Source organism: Balaenoptera musculus, chromosome 20, assembly GCF_009873245.2.
Source record: "Balaenoptera musculus isolate JJ_BM4_2016_0621 chromosome 20, mBalMus1.pri.v3, whole genome shotgun sequence".
Lineage (NCBI taxonomy): Eukaryota > Metazoa > Chordata > Mammalia > Artiodactyla > Balaenopteridae > Balaenoptera > Balaenoptera musculus.
The window spans coordinates 34,915,792-34,940,496 of record NC_045804.1 but is presented as its reverse complement, the minus strand read 5'-3'; the positions used below and the strand labels follow the sequence as shown (position 1 = coordinate 34,940,496).

Genomic DNA, 24,705 nt, shown 5'->3' with positions numbered 1-24,705 from the left:
TGTATAGCACAGGGAACTATATCCAATATCCTGGGATGAACCATAATGGAAAAGAATATAAAAAAGAATGTATATATGTGTATAACTGAGTCACTTTGCTATACAGCAGAAATTAGCACAACTTTGTAAATCAACTACACTTCAATAAAAAAAAAATTAAAAAAATAAATAAAGGAAATTGAATGTGCGCTTTTAAGGAAAAATGTCACTCCAAGGCTGGTAGTGCTGATGCCTATTATTTTGAAGATAATTTTATAACAATATCAGTTGGATATTGTGCTTAGAGCTTTCTCAGCAGTTTGCAACGACCCAGCCACATTTCTCTCAGATTTTCTGAGAATAATGGCATACACTTGTGAAGCAGCTTGCCAGAGTTCAGTGATATGAAACAGTTCTTCTCCTCAAGAAGTGGCAAATTCTGATGGGGCTCAAAGTCACACTGGCATCTCATTAACTCAGGTTCCAATTAATTAAACTAACCAGAGAGTAAAATGGCAAAGATACCAGGCAATTAAAAGATCAAGTAGGATTGGAGGCTCTGGGGATGAAAAGCAGCATGGATAAATTCTAAAGATCAAATACCTCGGGGCTTCCCTGGTGGCGCAGTGGTTGAGAGTCTGCCTGCTAATGCAGGGGACACGGCTTCGAGCCCTGGTCTGGGAAGATCCCACATGCCGCGGAGCAACTAGGCCCGTGAGCCACAATTGCTGAGCCTGCGCACCTGGAGCCTGTGCTCCGCAACAAGAGAGGCCGCGACAGTGAGAGGCCCGCGCACCGCGATGAAGAGTGGCCCCCACTTGCCACAATTAGAGAAAGCCCTCGCACAGAAACGAAGACCCAACACAGCCATAAATAAATAAACAAAAAAAAAAAAAAAAAAGAACTAATCTACCGCAGAAGTCTTTAAAAAAAAAAAAAAAAAGATCAAATACCTTTAAAACTTTTTGTTTAAAACAAAACATTTACTTTCAAAGTTTTTTGATTTTCTCTAACTTGTCTATTTATATCATTTGCTGCTGTTTCTTTTGGATTTTTTTTTTTCACGATTTGTATGAGCTCTGTGTACACTAAAGAACTTAATCCTTCAACTACCATATGTGCTGCAAATATTTTTCACAGTTTGACTTGAGGGTATTTTTGGACACATAGGAAATTTAAATTTTTAATACTTCATTGGGATATAACTCATGTATCATACAATTCCAGAAGATTTGATTTTTATATAGTCAAAAGTATCAATTTTCTTCTTTGCTTTTTGATTTTATTTTCTTCCAGTTTTATTGAGGTATAATTGACATACAGCACTATGTATGTTTAAGGTGCACAGCAATGATGTGACTTATATACATCATGAAATGATTATCACAGTAAGTTTGGTGAACATCCACCATCTCATATAGATACAAATTTTTAAAAATAGAAAAAAAATTTCCGTGTGATGAGAACTCTTAGGATTTACACTCTTAACAACTTTTATATGTAACATATAGCAGTGTTAGTTGTGTTTATCATGTGGTACATTACATCCCTAGTACTTATTTATCTTATAACTGGAAGTTTTTACCATTTGACCACCTTCATCCAATCCCCCCAACCCTCGCCACCTCAGGTAACCACAAATCTGATCTCCATTTTTTTTTAGTTTTTGGCTGCATTGGGTCTTTGTTGCTGCGTGTGGGCTTTTCTCTAGTTGCGGCGAGCAGAAGCTACTCTTTGTTGCGGTGGCTTCTCTTGGTGCGGAGCATGGGCTCTGGGTGCACGGGCTTCAGTAGTTGTGGCTTGTGGGCTCTAGAGCCAGGCTCAGTAGTTGTGGCGCACAGGCTTAGTTGCTCCATTGCATGTGGGATCTTCCCGGACCAGGGCTTGAACCCATGTCCCCTGTATTGGCAGGCGGATTGTTAACCACTGAGCCACCAGGGAAGCCCTGATCTCCTTTTATATGAGTTTGTTTTTGAAGTATAATTGATCTACAACACTATGTTAGTTCCTGTTACACATGGTGATTTCATGTTTCTATACATTTCAAAATGATTACCACAATAAGTCTAGTTACAATCTGTCACCATACAAAGATATTACATACTTATAAACTATATTCTCAACACTGTACATTTCATACCCATGACTCATTTATTTTGCAACTAGAAATTTGTACCTTTAATCTCCCTCACCTATTTCTTTCCTCCCCTCCCCTGCCACTGGCAACCACCTGTTTATTCTCTGTATCTATGACTCTATTTCTGTTTTGTTATGTTTGTTCATTTGTTTTACTTTTTAGATTTCACATATAAGTGAAATCATATAGTATTTGTCTGACTTATTTCTCTTAGCATAATACCGTCTAGGTCCATTCATGTTGTCACAAATGGCAAGACTTCATTCCTTTTTCATTGCTGAATAATATTCCATTGTATATATATGCTACACCTTTATCCATTCATCTATTGATGGGTACTTAGGTTGCTTCCACATCGTAAATAATGCTGCAATGAACATAGGGGTGCATATATCTGTTCTAATTAGTGTTTTCATTTTCTTCACATAAATATCCAGGAGTGAAATTATTGGATTATATGGTAGTTCTATTTTTAATTTTTTGAGGAATCTCCATACTGTTTTCCATAGTGGATGCACTAATTTTCATTCCCACCCAACAGTGCAGGAGTGTTCTCTTTTCTTCACATCTGTTGCCAACGGTTGTTATTTGTTGCCTTTTTGATAACAGCCTTCTGACAGTTATGAGGCGATATTTCATTGTGGTTTTGCATTTCCCTGATGATTAGTGATGTTGGGCAAGGATGCTCATGCATCTCTTGGCGATCTGTATGTCTTCTTTGGAAAAATATCTCTTCAGATCCTCTGCCCATTTTTTAATCAGGTTGTTTATTTTTTTTGATATTGAGTTGTATGAGTTCTTTGTATATTTTGGATATTAACCTCTTAGATATATTATCTGCAGATATCTTCTCCCATTAAAAAGTGGCCTTTTTGTTTTGTTGTAGTTTGCTGTGCAAAAGCTTTTTAGTTTGATGTCATCCCATTTGATTATTTTTGCTTTTGTTTCCCTTGCTTGAGGAGACATATCCAAAAAAAAAAAAAAAAAATCACTAAGACCAATGTCAAAGAGCCTACTGCCTATGTTTTCTTCTAGAACTTTCATTGTTTCACATCTTACATTTAAGTCTTCAATCCATTTAAAATCTATTTTTGTGTATGGTGTGAGAAAATAGTTTAGTTTTATTCTTTTGCGTGTAGCTGTCCAATTTTCCCAACACCATTCATTGAAGAGGTTTTCTTTTCCCCACTGTATATTCTTGCCTCCTTTGTCATAGATTAATTGCCCATTCAAGTGGGCTCTCTATTCTGTTCCGTTTACCTATGTGTCTGTTTTTGTGCCAATACCAAACCGTTTTAATTACTGTAGCTTTGTAGTATAGTTCATAATCAGGGAGTGTGATACTTCCAGCTTTGTTCTTTCTCAAGATTGTTTTGACTATTTGGGACCTTTTGTGTTTCCATACAAATTTTAGAATTATTTGTTCTGGTTTTGTGAGAAATGTCATTAGTATTTTGAGAGGGATTGCATTGAATCTGTAGATTGCCTTGGGTAGTATGGTCACTTTAAAAATACTAATTCTTCCAATTCATAAGCAGGGTATATTTTTCCATTTTTTGGTGTCTTCTTCAATTTCTTTCATCATTGTCTTATAGTTCTTTGAGTACAGGTCTTTTACCTCCTTAGGTTTAGTCCTAGGAATTTTATTCTCTTTTTTTTTTTTTTTTTTTTTTTAGTTTATCTTATTTTTGGCAGCATTGGGTCTTTGTTGCTGCATGCAGGCTTTCTCTAGTTGTGGTGAGCGGGGGCTACTATTTGTGGCGGTGTGCGGGCTTCTCATTGTGGTGGCTTCTCTTGTTGCAGAGCACAGGCTCTGCTATACAAAATCAGTTTATGAGCATTGTAGAAAATACAAAAACGTTATACTAACACAACCAAAGATTACCTTAGTGTATATTCTTTTTTTTTTAGCTGCACCATACAAGCATGCAGAACTTCCCTGACCAGGCATTGAACCCACGGCCCCTGCAGTGGAAGCACAGAGTCTTAACCACTGGACCACCAGGGAAGTCCTGTACATCCTTTTGAGATATTTTTCTATGGAAAGATATATAGATATATGCATTTTTACCAAATGGGATTATAATACATGTTGCTTTATGACCATCAATTTATTAACTTCTACCTATTCATTTCAATAATTCTTCATCTCATTTAATACCCATATACAAATTTTACCAACCTCAAAATGGCCTTTACAGCTGGTTTATCAAAACCAGGATTTAGGGACTTCCCTGGTGGCACAGTGGTTGGGAATCCACCTGCTAATGCAGGGGACACGGGTTCAATCCCCGGTCTGGGAAGATCCCACATGCCGTGGAGCAACTAAGCCCATGAGCCACAACTATTGAGCCTGCAAGCCACAACTACTGAAGCCCACATGCCTAAAGCCCGTGCTCCACAACAAGAGAAGCCACCGCAATGAGAAGCCTGCGCACTGCAACAAAGAGTAGACCCCGCTCACCACAACTAGAGAAAGCCCTTCAGCAGCAACGAAGACCCAATACAGCCAATAAATAAATAAATACATACATACATACATTTATGTAAAAACAAACAAACAAACAAACAACAGGATTTAATCCAGAGCCACACATCTGGGTGTTATATCCCATAAGTCTCTTAAACTTGATGAAGAGGAAGCACAGTGCAGATTTTTACTGGTAAGGTAAGGTCTCTGGGGATCCTCCCCCAGTCCTTGAGAGTTTGTTCCTGGAGTACATAATGATGTTTCCACCTACAATTTGAATCATTATATGTCAGGATTGTCATAGATGTTTCTACCAAGCCTGGCAGAATCTCTGACTTGACCCTAAAGTAAATACCAGTTGCATAGGAATGTAGACGTTAAGGAGCAAAATATGACCATTTCAAAGAGAATGTAGGGGAAGAACATGGAGCAAAGAAGTGACCTCTACCTGGTCCTGCAGGAAGAAGGAATTAATATCCTCAGAAGAAAATAGGGTACTAGTGAGGCTACAGGATTTCTCTGTTGGTCGGGGATTTTTCAAGAATTGGTGCTAATAGTTTCAAGAACTCAAAAGAGGGACTTCCCCAGTGGCCTGGTGGTTAAGAATTCACCCTCTAATGCAGGGGTCTTGGGTTCGATCCCTGGTGGGGGAACTAAGATCCCACGTGTCGCAGGGCAAATAAGCCCACGTACAGCAACTACTGAGCCTGTGTGCTCTAGAGCCCGAGTGCCACAGCTAGAGAGAAGCCATGCGCCAGAACGAAGATCCTGCATGCTGCAACTAAGACCCAAGGCAGCCAAATAAATAAATAAATATTTTTTAAAAAAACAACTCAAAAGAAAGACACCAGAAATTCAGAATACAGTAAAACTCATTAACTTTGATGGTTTCCTATAGGAGCTCTTCAAAAGCAATTTGCCAGATTTTAAATTTGTTTTACCAGAGCTCAGGTTTAGATATTATTCAAATCAATCTTGTTTTGTGAGAAAATTTTCACATTTGAATAAAGAAGAGGTAAGACAGAGCAGTATCATGAAAATCCTTCCCAATGCATTGTTGTAGCCTACAGTATGCTTTCACTAATGCCTCAAAATATCCCATTAATAGAATACGTTTGGATAATTAACGCAGACTAGATTGCAAAATGAGAAAAGTAAGCTATAGAACAATATGAATAGTGTGATATGTGTGATAAAAATGGAATGATTTGTTTATACTTGAAAATATTCCAAACACATGACAGACAATTGTCATCTTTGGGATGTGGAGCTAGATAAAGAATGAGAGATCCATTTTTTTTACTCTATGTGTGCCTGTAATTGTTGGATTTAAAAAACATAACATTTTTACCCTATTATGTTTCCTGAAGACCAAAAAACATATGCTAAAAAAGTTATGTAAGTTAGAACACAGACCCTGAAAGAACATTCATTAATAAAGTGTAGTCATTTAGCTTTGTGATCCTTCCAAAGATGAGGATGAGTGGCTTCTGAGGCCATCTCCCACTCACCTCCCCATCTCCCCTAGGAGGCTGTCATGAGACAGTTTCTTTAAATAAATAAATAAATAAAAATAAAAAAATAAAGTGTAGTCATTTAAATGGTGGTATCAGGATAGAACAGACTCTAGTGCAACAAAATGATTTTCTTGTAGATTAGAGGTGGACAAAGCAGCAAAGCATAAGAAATTTGAGTTGCAAACCAAAGTGGACATCAAGGAGCTGAAATGGGTTGCTTCCCATAGTTATGAAAACTCTCAATCACTGGATGAACATGACTGGAGAGTAAATACTCTTCTATCGGGGATAGAAGTATTTCTGTTTGGGTAAGTTTAGAATAGATGATCAGTAAATGCTAATGTTCTAAAAGTATTAAAAATCTAAAATATTTCCATTTATTCCAATTTTGTTTAAGGACAGATGCAGTGGGAATTCACTGGTGGTCCAGTGGTTAGGACTTGGTGCTTTCACTGCTGAGGGCCTGGGTTCAATCCCTGGTTGGGGAACTAAGATCCCGCAAGACATGTCCCCCCACCCCACCAAAAAAAAGACAGATGAAATAAACATTTATCTTCCCAAACAGTCAAGGTCTTATTAGGCCTACTAAATAACTTTAAAAATTGTTTTTAATTTTTAATTGTGATGAAATACACATAACATAAAATATGCTATCTTAATTTTTGTTTGTTTTGGATGGAGTTTTAATAAAATGTCAGTTGGCCAGTTACACACACATAAACTTTCACAGTTTGTTTTCAAATGACTGAGGTAGTATACTTTAGCAGAAATTAGAGGCTCCTTTGTAACCTCTGGAGATAACTCTGTAGATGGAAAACCCTATTTATCCACCACCCAAAATTTATCAAATCTATTTTGAACTTATTTTCTAAAACCATGTTTTTATTTAATCCATCTTAACTATTTTTAAGTGTACAGTTCAGTGGCATTTAATCTATTCACATTGTTGTACATCCATCACTACCACCTATTTCCAGAACTTCTTTCACCTTACAAAACTGAAACTCTACCCATTAAACAAAAGCTCCTCACTCCTTTCTGCCCCAGTCCCTGGCGACCATCATTCTACTTTCTGTCTCCATGAATTTGATTACTCTAGGTACTTCATATTAAGTGGACTCATGCAGTATTTGTATTTTTGTGACTGGCTTATTTCACTTAACAAAATGTCCTCAAGGTTCATCCATGTTGTAGCATATTGCAGAATTTCCTTCCTTTTCAAGACTGAGTAATATTCCATTGTATGTATATATCACATTTTGTTTATCCATTCATCTCTTGATGGCCACTTGTGTTGCTTCCACCCCTTGACTAATGTGAATAATGCTCCTGTGAACATGGGTGTACAAATATCTTGACAAGTCCCTGCTTTCAATTCTTTTGTATATTTAGCCAGAAATGGAATTTTTTTTTTTTTTTTTTTGGAATTGTTGATCATAGGTAACACTGGTCTTAATTTTTTGAGGAATTGCCCTATTCTTTTTCTATAGCAGTCACACCATTTTGCATTCCCAACAGTGCACGAGGGTTCCAATTTCTCCACAACCTCTTCACTACTTGTTATTTTCTGGATTTTCTTAAATAGTAGTCATTCTAATGATTATGAGGTGGTTCTGATAACTTTTTTAAAACATAAATTTATTTGTTTATTTATTTATGGCTGTGTTAGGTCTTCATTGCTGCATGCAGTCTTTCTCTAGTTGCGGCGAGCGGGGGCTACTCTCCGTTGCGGTGTGTGGGCTTCTCATTGCGGTGGCTTCTCTTGTTGCAGAGCACGGGCTCTAGAGCACAGGCTCAGTAGTTGTGGTGCACAGGCTTAGTTGCTCCACGGCATGTGGGATCTTCCCAGACCAGGGCTCGAACCCGTGTCTCCTGCATTGGCAGTGGATTCTTATGATAACTTTTTAAAACAAGTTGTTTGGGTGAAGTTATTTCAAAAACTGGTGAATTTGGAAAACGACAATTTTTTCTTGAGAAAAAAGTTGCCATAGTTCTTCTCAACATTTCCCAATTGAGCCAAGAGGTATTTTTCTTCCAAGATGATACCATTTATCTAAGTTTTTGATAGATCACATTTGGATCGCTGTTAGTGGTTAATCAGACCAAGTGTATCCTGTTACATTTTGCAAAACTGCCTATATGTTTCTTATTTCAGAATCACATGACCTAAAAATGATGACTGCAGGAATATAACCAAGAAAAGGGGAAATAAATCAGCTACAGAGAAGGCACTGGGCAAAACTTGTAAAGAGTTATACAGTTCATCTGAACTTTTACTTAAGTACACAGAACTGTAGTTTCTTCATTGGTAAGTTTTAATATTTGACCTCAAAGATCGCAGAAGAGAGAAATGGTGAAATTCCTGAATTTTTTAAAACTCAAATTTCTTTATTTCATAATATGGTGAAAATGGTTAGAATGAGGAAATGAAAAAAAATCTCCTGTGTAACACCATACAACAGTTGGAAGAGGACCAGCACTGATGTATATCAAACATGAATTTGTTTAACCAGAAGTCTTACTTGGGGCTTCCCTGGTGGCGCAGTGGTTGAGAATCTGCCTGCCAATGAAGGGGACACGGGTTCGAGCCCTGGTCTGGGAAGATCCCACATGCCGCGGGGCAGCTGGGCCCGTGAGCCACAGTTACTGAACCTGCGCGTCTGGAGCCTGTGCTCCGAAACAAGAGAGGCCGCGACAGTGAGAGGCCCGCGCACCGCGATGAAGAGTGGCCCCCGCTTGCCACAACTAGAGAAAGCCCTCACACAGAAACGAAGACCCAACACAGCCATAAAAAATAAATAAATAAATAAAAAATAAAAGTCTTACTTGGAAAAGAAAGGAAAACAATTACATAAGAGCTAATTTAATTCTTTTTACCACACTCTTTCCATGGTCATATTTAAGAAATTCAGTGACAAAAGTTATGAGGAAAGAACCCACCTGTTAACAGCAGTGTTCTGTGGTGAAACAGCTTTGGACTTGGTCTCTGAAGAAATAGGCTTGCATATCGAGTTTACCACCTCACTATCTGTGCAATCTTTTATGAGTCACTTAACCCATCTGAGCCTCTGTTTCCTCATCTGTAAACCAGAGATAACATCACAGGACTATGATAAAGATTAAATAAGATGATAGGTATGATGGCACCTGGCATACAAAAAATATTGGATAAATGTTAACTTCATTCCTTTTTCCACAGTCGGAGTTGTCTAGTTATTTTGTAGAGCTTTAAGCATGCATACTCGGGCTCTGGATAGTGTTTCTCAAAGAATGACTTGAATCAGAATTCTTCATATTCCCTCCAGAAATATGTTTCTTTCCAATCTCAGTAAAGGGCTCCACCATTCAATGATCCAGTTGTAGAACTTAAATCTACCAGTCAGCCTAGAGTTTTTCCCCTTTCTTGCTCCACCAAGTCCACTGGTTCTACCTCCAAAATACATCTCAAATCCAGCCAGTTCTCTCCATCTTCACTCTCACTGCCATATCTCTATTTCCATCTTTTTTTTCCTTTTTTGTTATATTCACTAGTTTAGTTTTTAGACCCCACATAAAAATGATAACATTCAGTATCTTTCTCTGACTTATTTCACTAAACATAATGCCCTCCAAGTCCATCCATGTTGTTTGTAAATGGCAAAATTTCCTTCTTTTTTTATGGCTGAGAAGTATTCCATTGTATATATATATATATATATATATATATATATATATAAATAACACGTCTTCTTTACCCATTCATCTGTTGATGGACACTTAGGTTGCTTCTATATCTTGGCTATTGTAAATAGTGCTGCTGTGAACATTGGGATGCATGTATCTTACCAAATTAGTGTTTTTGCTTGGATATATACCAAGGAGTGGAATTGCTGGATCATACTCTATTTTTATTTATTTATTTATTCAATATTTATTTATTTATTTATTTGGTTGCACCGACATCTTAGTTGCGGCAGGTGGGCTCCTTAGTTGTGGCTCATGGGCTCCTTAGTTGTGGCATGTGAACTCTTAGTTGCGACATGCATGTGGGATCTAGTTCCCTGACCAGGGATTGAACCCAGGCCCCCTGCATTGGGAGCACAGAGTCTTATCCACTACACCCCCCAGGGAAGTCCCAATCAGACTCTATTTTTAGTTTTTTGAGGAACCTCCATACTAATTTCCACAGTGGCTGCACCAATTTACATTCCCACCAACCATGTAATACAAGGCTTCCCTTTTCTCCACAACCTCATCATCATTTGTTATTTGTGGTTCTACTTCCATCTTGTCCTTTTCCAATCTATTCCTACTCAGCAGCAAGAATAATCTTTAAACATATACATCCCTCCTCTGCTTAAAATACTTAATGGTTCCTCATTGCCCTTGGAACAAAATGCAAATTCTTTACCATGGCCTGACCAGAAAGCCCTACACCATCTGATTCCTGCCTAGCTCTCCAGCCTTATGGTGCATCTCCAGTTTACTTTGCTCCAAGCACACTGGTTTCCTTTCTACTCTTTGAAAACACCAAGCACTCTCCCACCTTTTGCACTTGTGGTTTCTTCTGCCTCAAATGCCCTTCCCTCAGGTTTTATCTCATGTTTCAGGCTGAAATGCCACCTCCACAGAGAGGCCTTCCCTGGTCACTGAATGTAAAGTTACCACCTGCTCCCTTAATCCTCTATCACATCATTATTAGCCATGATTAAGTTGCTTCCTTGTGTGTCTTCTCTCAAAGGCAGGAACTGTGTCTTGTTACCTTTGTACCCATAACATCTTACCTGGTGCCAGACACATGGGGCACTTAAAGAGTTGTTGAATGAATGAATAACTAAGCGAATTAATGAAAAGAAAAGGGGCAAAGGCTTGAAAATCTGCATTTTGTCTAGCTTCCCCAGTGAATCTGTCACGGAATAAATAGGAAGCAGATGCATACTCAGATTAGACTAGTTTGAGTATTATTTAATAAGACATAATCTACAACGGTATGAGAAAATCGCAAGGATAATAAAATGTCCAAGGACTAGTAATAGTGCTCTTACCACCCATAGAATGGAGAAAGTTTGGGAGCTGTTACTGGAACCTGGAAGGAGAGCGTCCTGGAGACAGAGCCACCTTGAAATAAGCTTGCCCTTCAGTTAAAGGACTCAGTCAGCCCAAACTGAGTTTATAGAAAGGAACCTGAGAAAAGCAGTACCATTCTCTCTCTCTTCTCTCTGTCTCAACTCATACTAGGGCTCCCCACTGGCCAAACTGGAAGGAGATTCTGACTGGGGTTAAGGATCAGATAGCATTTTACCTGTAAGGTTTTATTTCTTCTGTTAGAAAAAACTAAAGCATATAAAATAAAATATAATGTCAATTCTGGGTGTTAGATTCACAAATGTTTAATATTAGTTTTTGTTTTTATCTGAGATTTCTGAACTTCTCAGAAAAGTGGTGGTAGTTTTCCATTTACTTCCATGTTTAACGGTTTCGGTCAGTGATGGAATATCAACCATTGATTCCCATCTCCACGGTGCTGTCAACATTGTTTAAGTAACACTACTATATATAAAACAGATAACTAATAAGGATCTACTGTATAGCACAGGGAACTCTTCTCAATAATCTGTAATGACCTATATGGGAAAAGGATCTAAAAAAGAGTGCATATATGTATATGTATAACTGATTCACTTTGTTGTACAGCAGAAACTAACACAACATTTTAAATCAACTATACTCCAATTAAAAAAAATTGTCATGTCAGAGAACAGTACATACATTTGACATGTGGGAATTTTCTCTTCTGCAGCTTTTATTTGGAAATTTTACTTTTTATAGGATCACATTATGACGTCCCCTTCTACCTGGTTTTTGATATTTCTCTCAGCACTGAATAGTGAATTGAAGACAAGTTAGAAAAATCAGAGTGAGTGTAAAAGTTAAGAAGACCCAATCACACCAATTCTAGCCGGGTGACCTTATAAACTCCCCCAATTTTAGTTTCATCTAAAAAACGGGGATGTGATAATATCAACTACTCTACCAGGTTTTTGTGAGAAACACGTGAGAATGTATGTAAAAGTGAATAAAATCGAAATAGCTATATAAATGTAACATATTACCATTATTCAGCAATACCAAAACTTTTGAACCCACTGATACTTGAAGCTTAATTTGAATTTAAACGTTTGAAAAGGCGTTCGGGTTTTTTTTTTTTTTCTCCTTCTCTAACAACCTATGGGCTTGTTTGGTATCATCTGTCTATGTAAATCTCCAAGTAGGTATCCTAGGGAAACTAAGAAATACACAGCGGCTCCTCTCTGACAATTCCAGGCCACACTAGATTTCCTATTTTAGCCCCTCCATGGTCAGCTACAAGTGCTTCCTGCTCCAGCTGTCTCAGATTTCCTCAATTTAGCCGTCCTATCTCCACCTCCTCCCACAGGTAACCAATCTCCAGCTCTTCCACTTTGACCCCCCCACCCTCCCCTGTTATGGACTGAATTGTGTCCCCCCTCCAAGTTCCTATGTTGAAACTCTAAACCTCAGTGTGGCTGCATTTGGAATTAGGACCTTTAAGGAAGTAATTAAGATTAAATGAGGTCATAAGACTAGGGCCCTAATCTGATAGGACTGATGCCTTATAGGAGAAAGAGACACCAGAGACCTCTCTGTGTGCATATAGAGAAAAGGCCATGTGGGGATATAGCAAGAAAGAGCCATCTGCAAGCCAGGAAGAAAGGTCTTACCAGACACCACCCCTCCTGGTACCTTGATCTTGGACTTCTGGCCTCCAGAACTGAGAAAATTAATTTCTGTCATTTAAGCCTCCCAATCTGTGGTATTTTGCTATGGCAGCCCAAGCAGACTAATACACTACCTTTAGTTCTTCTATTTTCTTTCAAGTGCAAAAACATGCCAGTGTTGTACACTCTCAGTCTACCCTGGAGTATAAGAAAGAAAGATACCTCTTCCTCCTCCTCTCTCAGCTCTCGATTACCTACTGACTAGGCCATACATACCAAGGAGGGCAAGAATTGTTCTGTATGGTTTACATACATCTGTAACCCAAGCACCTGGCTTGGCAGGCATTCATAAATATTTGTTGGATAAATTACAACCTATTCAGTCTTGGAAGGGATCTTTGCCCACATTCTTCTCTCTCCAATATTTCCAGTCTCTCTCCACTAGCTCCTTCACATTTTCACACATTTATAAGCCTCCCCATTTAGGACACAACTCACTTGATACTGCTGCCTTTTCAAATGTCTTGGTTCTCCAGTTTCTTTGAATAAGTGGCTGATTTTTACTAGCCTCATTTAGTACCATTCAGTCCTCTTCCCCCTCGCAGTCTGGTATCAATTCCATCAACTATAGGGATAAATAAACCCCAGTTAAGGAGGCCTCCTTTTAAACCAGATGCAGTCATCCTTTCCAGCCCTTGCCTTCCTTGACCTCAATGTCCTATTAGGGACACTGCTGATAACCACTTTCTTAAACTCTCTTCTTTCATGCGGTTGAGGACACTCTACTTCCCTCCTCAGGCCACACCTTCTCTGTTTCCTTTGAGCGTATTCTAAGGCTCAACTCTCTGCTCACTCTTTTCCCCCACTCACTTTTTTCAAGAGTTCTTTTACTCTCCTAATTCAAATTATCAACACGTTTGACTCTTGATAAATCACAGCTGAATTGATTTCATTTTAAATGCAGAATCTCAAGCCTTGAATTAGCACTCAGCACATCCCAAGAACCCCACTATGTTTCTCTAACAGGAACACATTCCCACTTCCCAAGGTGACTATGACAGAAAGGCTCCTGTTTCCTCAAAACTTTTGCACCCCTTTCTCCATTCCCAGTTTTAGCAAAGACCTTGTCTCACCTGTCATCGAGAAATTAGAAACCATTGGATGAAAACTCTAATCTTCCCACCAACAAAGAACAAAGCCCTGCTTTTATTTGTACCTTGATTTTTTTCATTTACAATGGAGGAAGTGTCCTTCCCATGAATAGCTAAGCTCTTCACTAGTCACATCCCGCTCCTCTTTTTTTTTAATTTTTATTTTTTGGCCACCCCCGGCGGCCTGTGGGATCCTAGTCCCCCAACCAGGGATCGAACCTGCGCCCCCTGTTTTGGAAGTGCCGAGTCTTAACCACTGGACCACCAGGAAAGTCCCGCCTCTTCTTTTTATTCTTAGTACCCACCAAGCTCTTTCCTGCCTCAGGGCCTTTGCATAAGCTCTTCCATCTGCTTAGAGCGCTCTTCCTCCTATTCTTTGATTGGTTCATTCCTCTTGCTTTAGATCTCAGTATAAATGCCACCTCCTCAAAGAGGCCTACCTTGACCATTTTACCTAGAATAAGCTTGACTTTGTTCTTCCTTATCTCAGTCCCTTGTTTATGTCCATAATATTTGCTTCAACTTGAAATGAACGTTTGTCCACTTTTTTTGTTTGTATTCTCAAAGTGAATGTAAGATCCATGAGTCTATATATGATGTCTATCTGGCTTACCATTATACCTCCAGCTCTAATAAGTGACTGACCTACAGGAGGTGCTCAATAAATACCCACTGCATAAATATGTGATCATATTGATTTCCTACTTCCTCCAGAGAGGGAATTCAGTGATTGGAGGATAGGAATGGGAAAGAGAAATTTCACCATATACCCTTTTGTACTCTATGTGAGTATATTACCTATTCAAAATAAATTACATTAAATTTAGAAAAAAGAAGGCAGTTGTATTGTTCCAGTCTATAGATGATGGTAGCTTGTACTAGGATGGTGGCAGTGGGGTTGAAAAGAAATATCAATAAATAGATTTGATATCTAGGATTTCATGACTGGGTATAAGGGGGTGAGGTATACATAGGAATGCCCATCACAGCATTATTTATAATAATGAATAATTGGAAACAAATTTCCAATGACAGGGAAATGGTTCAGTAAACCATGGCACATCTACTCGGTTAAATAGCATTCTACCTTTTTAAAAGAATTTATAACATGGGAAACTGTTCATGTAATATTAAGTGGAAAAAAACCCCAAAATGTAAAAGTACATATAACAGTGTAATCATTACCATGTAGAAACCCCAAAAACTATGCACTGTAAAAAGACAGAAGAAAATAGAGCAAACAATTAATAAAAAGTAAATGTCTTTGAGTTGTGGAGTTATGAATTTTTTTAAATAAATTTATTTATTTTATTTATTTATTTTTGGCTGCATTGGGTCTTTGTTGCTGCACGCAGGCTTTCTCTAGTTGCGGCGAGCGGGAGCTACTCCAGTTGCAGTGTGCAGGCTTCTTGTTGCAGTGGCTTCTCTTGTTGCGGAGCACGGGCTCTAGGCGCACGGGCTTCAGTAGTTGTGGCATGCAAGCTCAGTAGTTGTGGCATGCAAGCTCGGTAGTTGTGGCTCGTGGGCTCTAGAGCGCAGGCTCAGTAGTTGTGGCGCACGGGCTTAGTTGCTCTGTGGCAGGTGGGATCTTCCCGGACCATGGCTCAAACCCGTGTCCCCTGCATTGGCAGGTGGATTCTTAACCACTGCACCACCAGGGAAGTGCCTGGAATTATGAACTTTTTAAAAAGGTCCAGATAATTTCTGGATCATATCCAAAGCAAAGCCATAATCCCTCTTTCCTGATTTGTTGGAAAGAAGTGGTTAAGCAGAAAAGCTGGATTCTTTGGTCAACTCCAAGTTGGCAGTTAACGGTTTCTCTTCTCAAGAATTTGGAGAAAAGTCACCTGCTAAGGCCCTGGACATCTAACAAATCTGTGGTAGCTAGAAAGGCTTTTATTTTTAAATTCTTTTAAAAATAATTGATCTCTATTAATTGTAGAAAAATTAGAAAACATAGACAAGTAAAAATAAGTCACTCATAATTCCATCATCATAAAAACCACAACTAACACTTTGGTAGCTATCATTCACTTTTTTTTTTTTTAAAGTTTATGTTAGCTTTTATTGGGATTTCTGTTTACAAGGGTGGACAATCACTAAACCTCATTAGATTCACAAATAGAACTTTTTTTTTTTAATTTAAAATTTTTTTTAATTTTAATTTTATTTATTTTTATGGCTGTGTTGGGTCTTCGCTTCTGTGCGAGGGCTTTCTCTAGTTGTGGCAAGCGGGGGCCACTCTTCATCGCGGTGCGCGGGCCTCTCACCGTCGCGGTCTCTCCTGCTGCGAAGCACGGGCTCCAGACGCGCAGGCTCAGTAATTGTGGCTCACGGGCCCAGTTGCTCCGCGGCATGTGGGATCTTCCCAGACCAGGGCTCGAACCCGTGTCCCCTGCATTGGCAGGCAGACTCTCAACCACTGCGCCACCAGGGAAGCCCTCATTCACTTTTTAAATGAATATATATAAATATTTTTTGATTATAGAGTATATGGTCTTATGGCTTAGTCTTTTTACTTAATAATATCTCACATCAGTACACACAGAACATTAATATTTTAATAATATCATTATTTGGATTTATCATAATTTATGTAACCAGTTCCTTCATGTTGCATACTTAGATTATTTCTAACTTTTCCCTATGCATATGTACCTTTGGGTACTTGTCCTGCTATTTTCTTAGGATATTATTCCTAGCACTGGAATTTTGGAGTGAAAGGATATATTTAAAGATACTGTCAAATTAATCCTCAAAGTGTTCTGCCAATTTATATTCCCACCAACAGTTCATGAGTGCCTGTTTCCCCATGCCTCTCACCAATGCTTTCACTCTTGCCCTTCTAAGAGTTAGAAATTGGTATCTCACTCAACGTTGTTTTCATTTATAGGTCTTTGATTACTAGCGAGGTGAAACATTTTTTGATTGTTGACTTTTTATATATGTGGATTACCTGTTCATATCCCCAACTCATTGTTCTTGAAAAGTTTTTGACCAGAAAGGACCATAAACCCTTGAGGAACTGACTGAATGAAAAAGGATTAGAGTGAGTTAGGAAGGAAGGAAGAAAGAGAGGTTCTACTCAAGGCTGAAGGGTGAAAAGATCTTAGATCAAAGATTACAGAAGCAAAGAAAAAATTTTTTTGCAGAAAACTCCTTTTTCAAGTCAAACTTTATGTGGAACTCACATATGAAACAGAAAAAAGTGAAGCAGCTCTTGTCAACTGGGAAGGGGTAACACCCAGCTATACCTGCTCAGCCCCCTCTTAGCATAACCATCCCAACTCACCCAGCAGAAGCTGCCTAGGCCCCGTCTTGGGGCTTCAAGGAACTAAAATTTAAAACCAGTGGGCAAACAAGACCAATGTATTTGTATTATTTTCATAAGCAATGAGTTAAAATTATGCCTTTTTTTTATAGACTTCTCTACTTTTGAAAGAAGAGGGCATAAATGAATGGGGAAAAATGTTATCATTCAGTCTCACTGTGGTATGAAGTGGTGGCATTTCTGGTGGCATAGCAACCTATTCAAATTGCAAGTAGAATACTGAGAAGGAACTAATATCACCTTTAAAGTCCTGGCTTCGGGACTTCCCTGGTGGCTCAGTGGTTAAGAATCCGCCTGCCAAGGCAGGGAACATGGGTTTGATCCCTGGTCCGGGAAGATCCCACATGCCACAGAGCAACTAAGCCCGTGTGCCACAACTACTGAGCCTGAGCTCTAGAGCCTGTGCTCCGCAACGGGAGAAGCCACCACAATGAAAAGCCCGCACACCACAACGAAGAGTAGCCCCTGCTCAACACAACTAGAGAAAGTCCGCACGCAGCAAAGAAGACCCAATGCAACCAAAAATAAAATAAATAAATAAAAATAAAAAAATAAATTAAAAACATAAACATTAAAAAGTAAATAAAATAAAAATAAAAACAGCTGAAATTTATGCTAAAAAATAAAAAATAAAGTGCTAGCTTTGCAATACCTATAAAGTACACAAAACTCCTAAATCTATTCTTCCAGACCTATCCTTTCATCCTAGGGCTAATATACCTAAACTTGAACACCTTTCTGTCATTTCAAAGAGTACCCATATACATTATTTTTACCACCAAACCGGACACCTCTCCAAGTTCCCCATTTTCCTGCAGCTTTGGAGTTAGTAGTGAACTTTCTCTTCTCCTTTTAAGCTCATCTAGTCACCAACTCTTATTAATTCTTCCCTTACAGAGATGCTTAGATTCATTGTTTCCCTACTTACATTGCCACTGCTATCATCTGGACACTTATTACTTCATTCCTGGATTGCTGCAAGAGTTTCCATCTTGTAGACTATTGCCAAATTAAATTTTATGCAATCTAATGTTAATTGGATCTGTATAGCCTTCTGACCTGGTTTCTGGACTATTCTCTGGTCTAGGCTTATATCTTTATTTCAGCTTATAGGATGATCCAACTTTCCAAACAATAGTTTGTCAGTGTTATACAAAAAAGGCAGAAAAAGCTAAACATCACTAATGGCTTTATGAATTATTTTGGTATGCTCCAGCATTCTGATCTCTTTGACCTTTGATCTGACCACTTTGGTCCTGATCTTGTTTTGGTGCCTGGTCTCTGACTGCTATTTACATTTTCCCTTTGGTACTGAAATGATTATGTTATATTATTGTCTGGCAGTTTCAGTTCTTGTTTTTAACGTCTCAAGTTTAGCCACCTACTTGACACATGACTTTTGACTCAGAACAAACTCTTCAACCTGGCATTCATGGCTTTCCTTAATTGGAAAGGAAACTTTTTTTAATCTATGGCAGATTCTCTCTTGATATTTTTTTTTTTAACCTTTTCAGGCCCACCATGTTGCACAACTCTAAGCAGACTCGTTCACATTGTATTTTGTGTCAGTGATTTCCCGTACTAGAACATACGATGATTGATGTTTTATGTTCTCTTTTCCTACCCCACTGCAGCCATTCTTTCACCACAGTTGCGCTACTAGATGCCCACCTGTAGCCAGGGCCACACCCCAATTTCTAGAACAAGTCCTGGCCAGAAATGAGAGGTTGAACAGCTCTGGGACTCAGTGTCAACTTACTACTCTAATTAGTCCAGCGTTATCACTCTGTTCTTCGGTTCTATTAAATGAGCTTCTTTCCAAGATCTGGGTCCTAGTTCTTGTAACTTGTGTCCTGTTTTGCCTTGGTAACATGCCTTGGACCCTAGTCCTACAGAGAAACTCTTACTACTTCAAGTTAAAATTCCCAAATTCCGGCAGGACTTCCCGGGTGGTCCAGTGGTTATGACTCCACGCTCCCAATTCAGGGGACACAGTTTCAATCCCTGGCTGGGGAAGATCCCACATGCCATGCGATGCGGCCAAAAAAAAAAAATGATAGTAAGAAAATAAAATTCCCTCATGCCAATTGCCTACTGAAATACCTACCTGTCAACTGCTGTCCACTGCCATGTATTTAGGATTCTACTGGCATGCTGGACTATAGGTCTATCAAATCTTTTTTTTTTTTTTTTTTTAGGCCATGCCTCATGGCTTGTGGGGATCATAGTTCCCCACCCAGGGACTGAACCCGTGCCCCCTGCATTTTAGGAGTGCAGAGTCTTAACAACTGGACCACCAGGGAAGTCCTTGGGTCTGTCAAATCTAGTGCTACTCTCATCCCAGGCAAAGGGTCTAATCCCATCTTTTGACCACTTCTCTAGCCTTCCCTACCACACAATGCCTAGCAATATCTCTCTCAAAATGAAAGGGTATCTAACCTCTTTTAAAATGTGATGCCCCAATCAGAAAAGCAATATTGAGATGTTATCTGATAACTCTTTTGTTATAGATACTATACTTTTATTAAATGAATTGAAGTCACCTTGACTATAAAATCATCAAACTTTTAAAACATGACTTTCTAAACATCTTTACCATGCTGGGTACTTTATCTTCTACTGATGGACACAAAATATATGCTGGCCCTATAATATGAACTGCATCATAACTGAATCATAACAAAGCAAAATTTGGAAAGGGGAAATTGCAAAAAGGATTATATCAAAGATGATCAAAAAGATCTCTGGCAACTATAATCATAAATTACTATAAGCGAAAATGAAAATGATGGATTTAATGGATTACCTGCCCAAGTTATTTACTCAAATACCAAGAGGCAATTTCTTTACCATAGAAGTGTTTCTATGTTTTATTTTCCTTACACTAGAGAGAAGTCTCAGGTGTATTGAGTTACACTATCAATTTACCACCTCATTAAATTCTGAAAAAAAATTATAAAGCATATTTGGAATTAGGACTGCAAAACAAAATCACCAGCAATGAAGAACCCTTATTTTGTTTTTGAAAATTTTATTTCAGTTTAAACAAAAAAAAAATGTCATTTATGTCATCCAGGGACAGGTGGGAGAGTATGATCATCCTTTGTAGCTGTTAGCTGGCAAACTTCAAATGTTCCAGATTATATTTACCTCCCAGAGAGGTAACGAAAATAAGTCAAAAAGATTAGAAACAGATTTACATGAAGTCACATCAGAAAATCTGAGAAAGTGATGCCTAATGCTTTGGGAAATTCTGTTTCCACTAATATTCAGAAGAATAAATTCTTAAAGATCAGGAGGAGGTGGTTTATACTATAAGTTTTAGACACAGTGATATGCACTTTCATCAGTTTCATATGATTATTAGGATTCAAGATGTTATTTAACATCTAGATGTAGGTCCAGACAGTTAGTCGTTGCCAACAATGGAAAATGTACATTTCTTTAGAGGAAACAAAAATGTGACTATTTGCATCTTGTCTTAATTTACAATTAAGTCCAATTTTAATGTTTACAAAAAAAAAAAAAAAGACACAGTAGCATTGTTACATACCTGAAAAAGATTCCAAATACAATGTCCCTATTGACAACAGCAACCAAAAAATTCGAATTTAGTCTACAGATTTTATTTCTGATCATGTAATAAACTTCCAGTTATTTCTTGGAGTCTGCTTTCTGCTAACAATGTTCAACTTGTCAGATAAGTACATCACTGATTTCCGAGCTCTCCTTTCACTGTATTTTTCCCCTTTAACTAAGATGTACCTAGAAATAAGAAGACAACTGGGATAGCTGTAATGGCCTTCAATAATTCTGTCTTACTAATTAGTTGATCTTATTCCAGTGAAGGCTAATGTCAAATTTATCCAATAGTCTTTGATTTCAGAATGACTTATAATAGTAGAATACTGCATCATATACAGAAATCTTGATCGATCATCTACTTACATCTCATAACCAGTTTTCTTTCTAAACAAACTATTTACAAATGTAAAATATGCAATATTGTTTAAAATAGATATACAATATATAGTTTCTACATTCTCAGACAGGCTTAAAAATGAGGTAATAAACACTTAACTGATTAAACCTTTTACCATTCCAGAAATGGCTTAGGGAAATAATAACAATTTTTTTTCTTAGGTCTTTTCATGTTTTCTTTGAATGCTTCTGAGTACCTCCTTTTCTATTCTGAAAAATTATGTAAAAAATCCTTAAGTTTTGTTGGATAGTCTGTCATCACCCCAGTTGCTCCCAAATCAAAAGCTCTTTTGTATTCCTGCTCTTCATTTAATACCCAAACATACACCTGAAAATTAGAAACATGAGAAATATGAGAAGAAATGTTAAAATAGAAAATTGTTTTCATGGTAGCATGTATCCACTACAATCTCAGCACACTTAAAAATAACCTTTTAATAACCTGCAATTTTAAGAAATCATTGAGCCCTTTAAACAAATTCCACTTTGCTCATTAAATATGACCGTCCCACCCCTCGGCTTCAGCTATTCTCACCAATACATAGGTGAACTCTGAAATGCCAATACTTTCTTGTTAACTGTAAGGCAGAGCTTAAGGTCTTCATGTGAGAACCATTAAAGCAGCAGAAGCAGAGTCAGGACCATATTAAGTCAGTTAAAAGTTCCTGCCCCTTAAACTTGTGTTAAACTGCTAAACTATGCTGTTTCTAAAATGCATCATTCCAAAAACTTACCTGAATGCCTCGGGCAGTGAGGTGGTCGAACAAAGCTTTTCTCATTAGTAGACTAGAAAAGAAAAGCACAACAGATTTAGGTACTCCTTAGCCCTAAAGAAGGACTAAAATTAGTCCTCAGTCCTAATTTAGTCAATCTAGAGTTTAAAATTCCTAGTTGAACTTAATCCCAATGTTTTGGCAATATAACCAACGGCCTCAAGCAATAATAGCTGCTGTGGATGCATTTGTATCTTAACTGCTGAATCTCCTTTCTACTCCTTGCTGCCATTAGATCCCCAGGAGACGTATTCTTATTGAAGCAGCTCAGTGCAGAAGGGGCTTCCTCACTTTCCCTGCTGGCACCATAATGAGAGCGGGAAATAACTGGGAAGTCGGTGTTCCTAACTTTCCAAGTTAAAATAAGGCAGTGAACCTGGGTCAAATTCTATAACATCACAGTCCATTTACAAAATGAATTAGTCTTTTGTGAGCTATCTTAGAAACCTAATGTCCAGGACTTCCCTGGTGGCGCAGTGGTTAAGAATCCGCCTGCCAATGCAGGGGACACGGGTTCGAGCCCTGGTCTGGGAAGATCCCACATGCCGCGGAGCAACTAAGCCCGTGCGCCACAACTACTGAGCCTGCGTTCCACAACTACTGAAGCCCGCGTGCCTAGAGCCCGTGCTCCGCAACAAGAGAAGCCACCACAATGAGAAGCCCACCCAAAGCAACTAAGAGTAGCCCCCGCTCACCACAACTAGAGAAAGCCCCCGTGCAGCAACAAACACCCAACACAGCCAAAAATAAATAAATAAATAAATAAATTTATATATATAAAAAAAGAAACCTAATGTCCATTAATTACACTATCCTTTATATAGGGAAAAAAAAAGCATTTTTTTTTCAGTTCCAAATAACTAACTTAAAAGTGAACTTTTAGAATACAAATCACTTGAACAAGATGGGAACTTACTGTACTGAAAAGCTATACATATTATTTCTATTCTGTTTATGTCTATTAGAATGATTAAGTAACAGAAACTAAAAATCATATGCATTTAACACCAATTAAAAATGCATCCTTAAAAACTAGAAATTAATTCAGGAATACAGCAAAAAAGAAGAAACCCTGTGGCACAGAGAAAAGATACAACTAGTTTTCCAACTCTATGAAAGAGGAGCTAGTAATAAAAGGTTGTGATTTATGACTATTATTTAAGCATTCAAGGTTCCACTTTAAAGCAAAGTATAGCACAATAACTTTGTGGGTTTTACCTAACATTAAACTCAACATGTCTTAGAATTTAAGGCATTTTATCTAAAGTAGATGCCCCCCATATAGATGCCCACCATTTTCCTGAGAAATGTGCCATTAGTCAATATATACTCTTACATATATTGCATTGCTATACACACTTCTTTTCACTGTATTTTTGACTGCAGGCTCGTGGAAACAGTGACTAAGTAGAGGGGATGGGTATATATCCCGGCTCTGCTACTAACCAGCTACATAACGCCAAGTACTGTAAATCATCTAACTTCGGGTAGGTGGGTGCTCAGTTTTCTCCTGAGTTTGATGAGATTATCTCTCAATTCTTCTTAAGGTTTTGTGAATCTAGCAATTAAGCTAGTTCTAAATGATTCATACATCATCCATTTGTATAGTAGATGTTCAACACATCCCTGTTACAAATTACATGTAGAAAGCCTGCTCTAAATTATAAGCATCGTATTGAATAGAGTTAAAACAATAATTTGTATATCAAGAAACTAAAATTCTTACGTATCAGAAAGCCAGATGAGAAACTTTTGACTTCTGGACATGGTGTGTGGTTCTTTTAGCCTGAGACAAAATAAAATTTAAATCATAAATTAGAAACACAGGAATATATCAGTGTGATAAAATAAAACAAGTACAAAAACAAAAACAGTGCCTTGTCTGCACTTAGTATATGTTTAAAAAATATTTGGAAAAGGACAAAAATAAATTCAAACAAAGCCCATTTGGGTTTTCTATTTTCATTGATTTCAAGCTAATTTTTTGCTACCACAATTCAAAGGTTAAAATTAATAAGTTATCTTTCCAGAGACCCTGGGTACCCAGAACTCATGTCTCTTCTCTTTTCTGGTGAAGCCTCTTTCTTTTGCTTTGTCTGCTGTAATTTTGTATGTAGTAGATTTAAACACACAACCAAACTTTACTATGGATTAAAAGATATTTGGGGTAAAAATGAGACTAAAAAAACCGTAAAGGCATTTTTTTTCTTTCACTTTCAATGTTTTAAGACCTAGGCCCTGTCCTTTTAAAATATCTTTCCTACTGAAAGAGTATACTTGACTTTTAGACCTAAGCTGAGCTCCTTCTTCAACCTCTTTGACGCCTAGAGCAGCACCTGTGTCATTAACTCTGGGTTGTGTCCAGAGACATCTCTGATTAGTCAGTCTCTCTACTATGAAGATTCCTCAGCTTCTTTCTAAGTTAAACAGCACAGAGTGATTTTTATTCTCCCCAGATCTTCATTTCTTATTTCCTTTCTAACTCTTCCTATCTACACTAAATTCATTTTTTGTCTTTTTCTCTGAATTCAGTTTTTATTTGAAGCTCTCTAAATAAACTCCTTTTTTCCCACTAATTCTAGCCCAGGTAGAAAGTCCTGACTGCAATTTCAGGAATCCCAAGAATTTAATAACTCAAAATACTAGTTAC

General features: G+C 38.0%; 1 protein-coding gene and 1 long non-coding RNA gene across 2 annotated transcripts in view; one reads left to right on the top strand and one right to left on the bottom strand.

Moving 5' to 3' along the window:
* Nucleotides 1-24,705, top strand: part of LOC118886540 — a 61,082-nt gene that overhangs the window by 31,304 nt on the left and 5,073 nt on the right. The window lies entirely within an intron of this gene.
* GDPD1 (glycerophosphodiester phosphodiesterase domain containing 1) overlaps nucleotides 20,355-24,705 on the bottom strand; it is a 40,411-nt gene continuing 36,060 nt past the window's right edge. Inside the window, 3 exon segments of the mRNA XM_036836455.1 lie at nucleotides 20,355-21,610; nucleotides 22,017-22,068; nucleotides 23,782-23,841. Of these exon segments, the coding sequence (XP_036692350.1) occupies nucleotides 21,488-21,610; nucleotides 22,017-22,068; nucleotides 23,782-23,841 (235 nt within the window). The 3' untranslated portion in view covers nucleotides 20,355-21,487.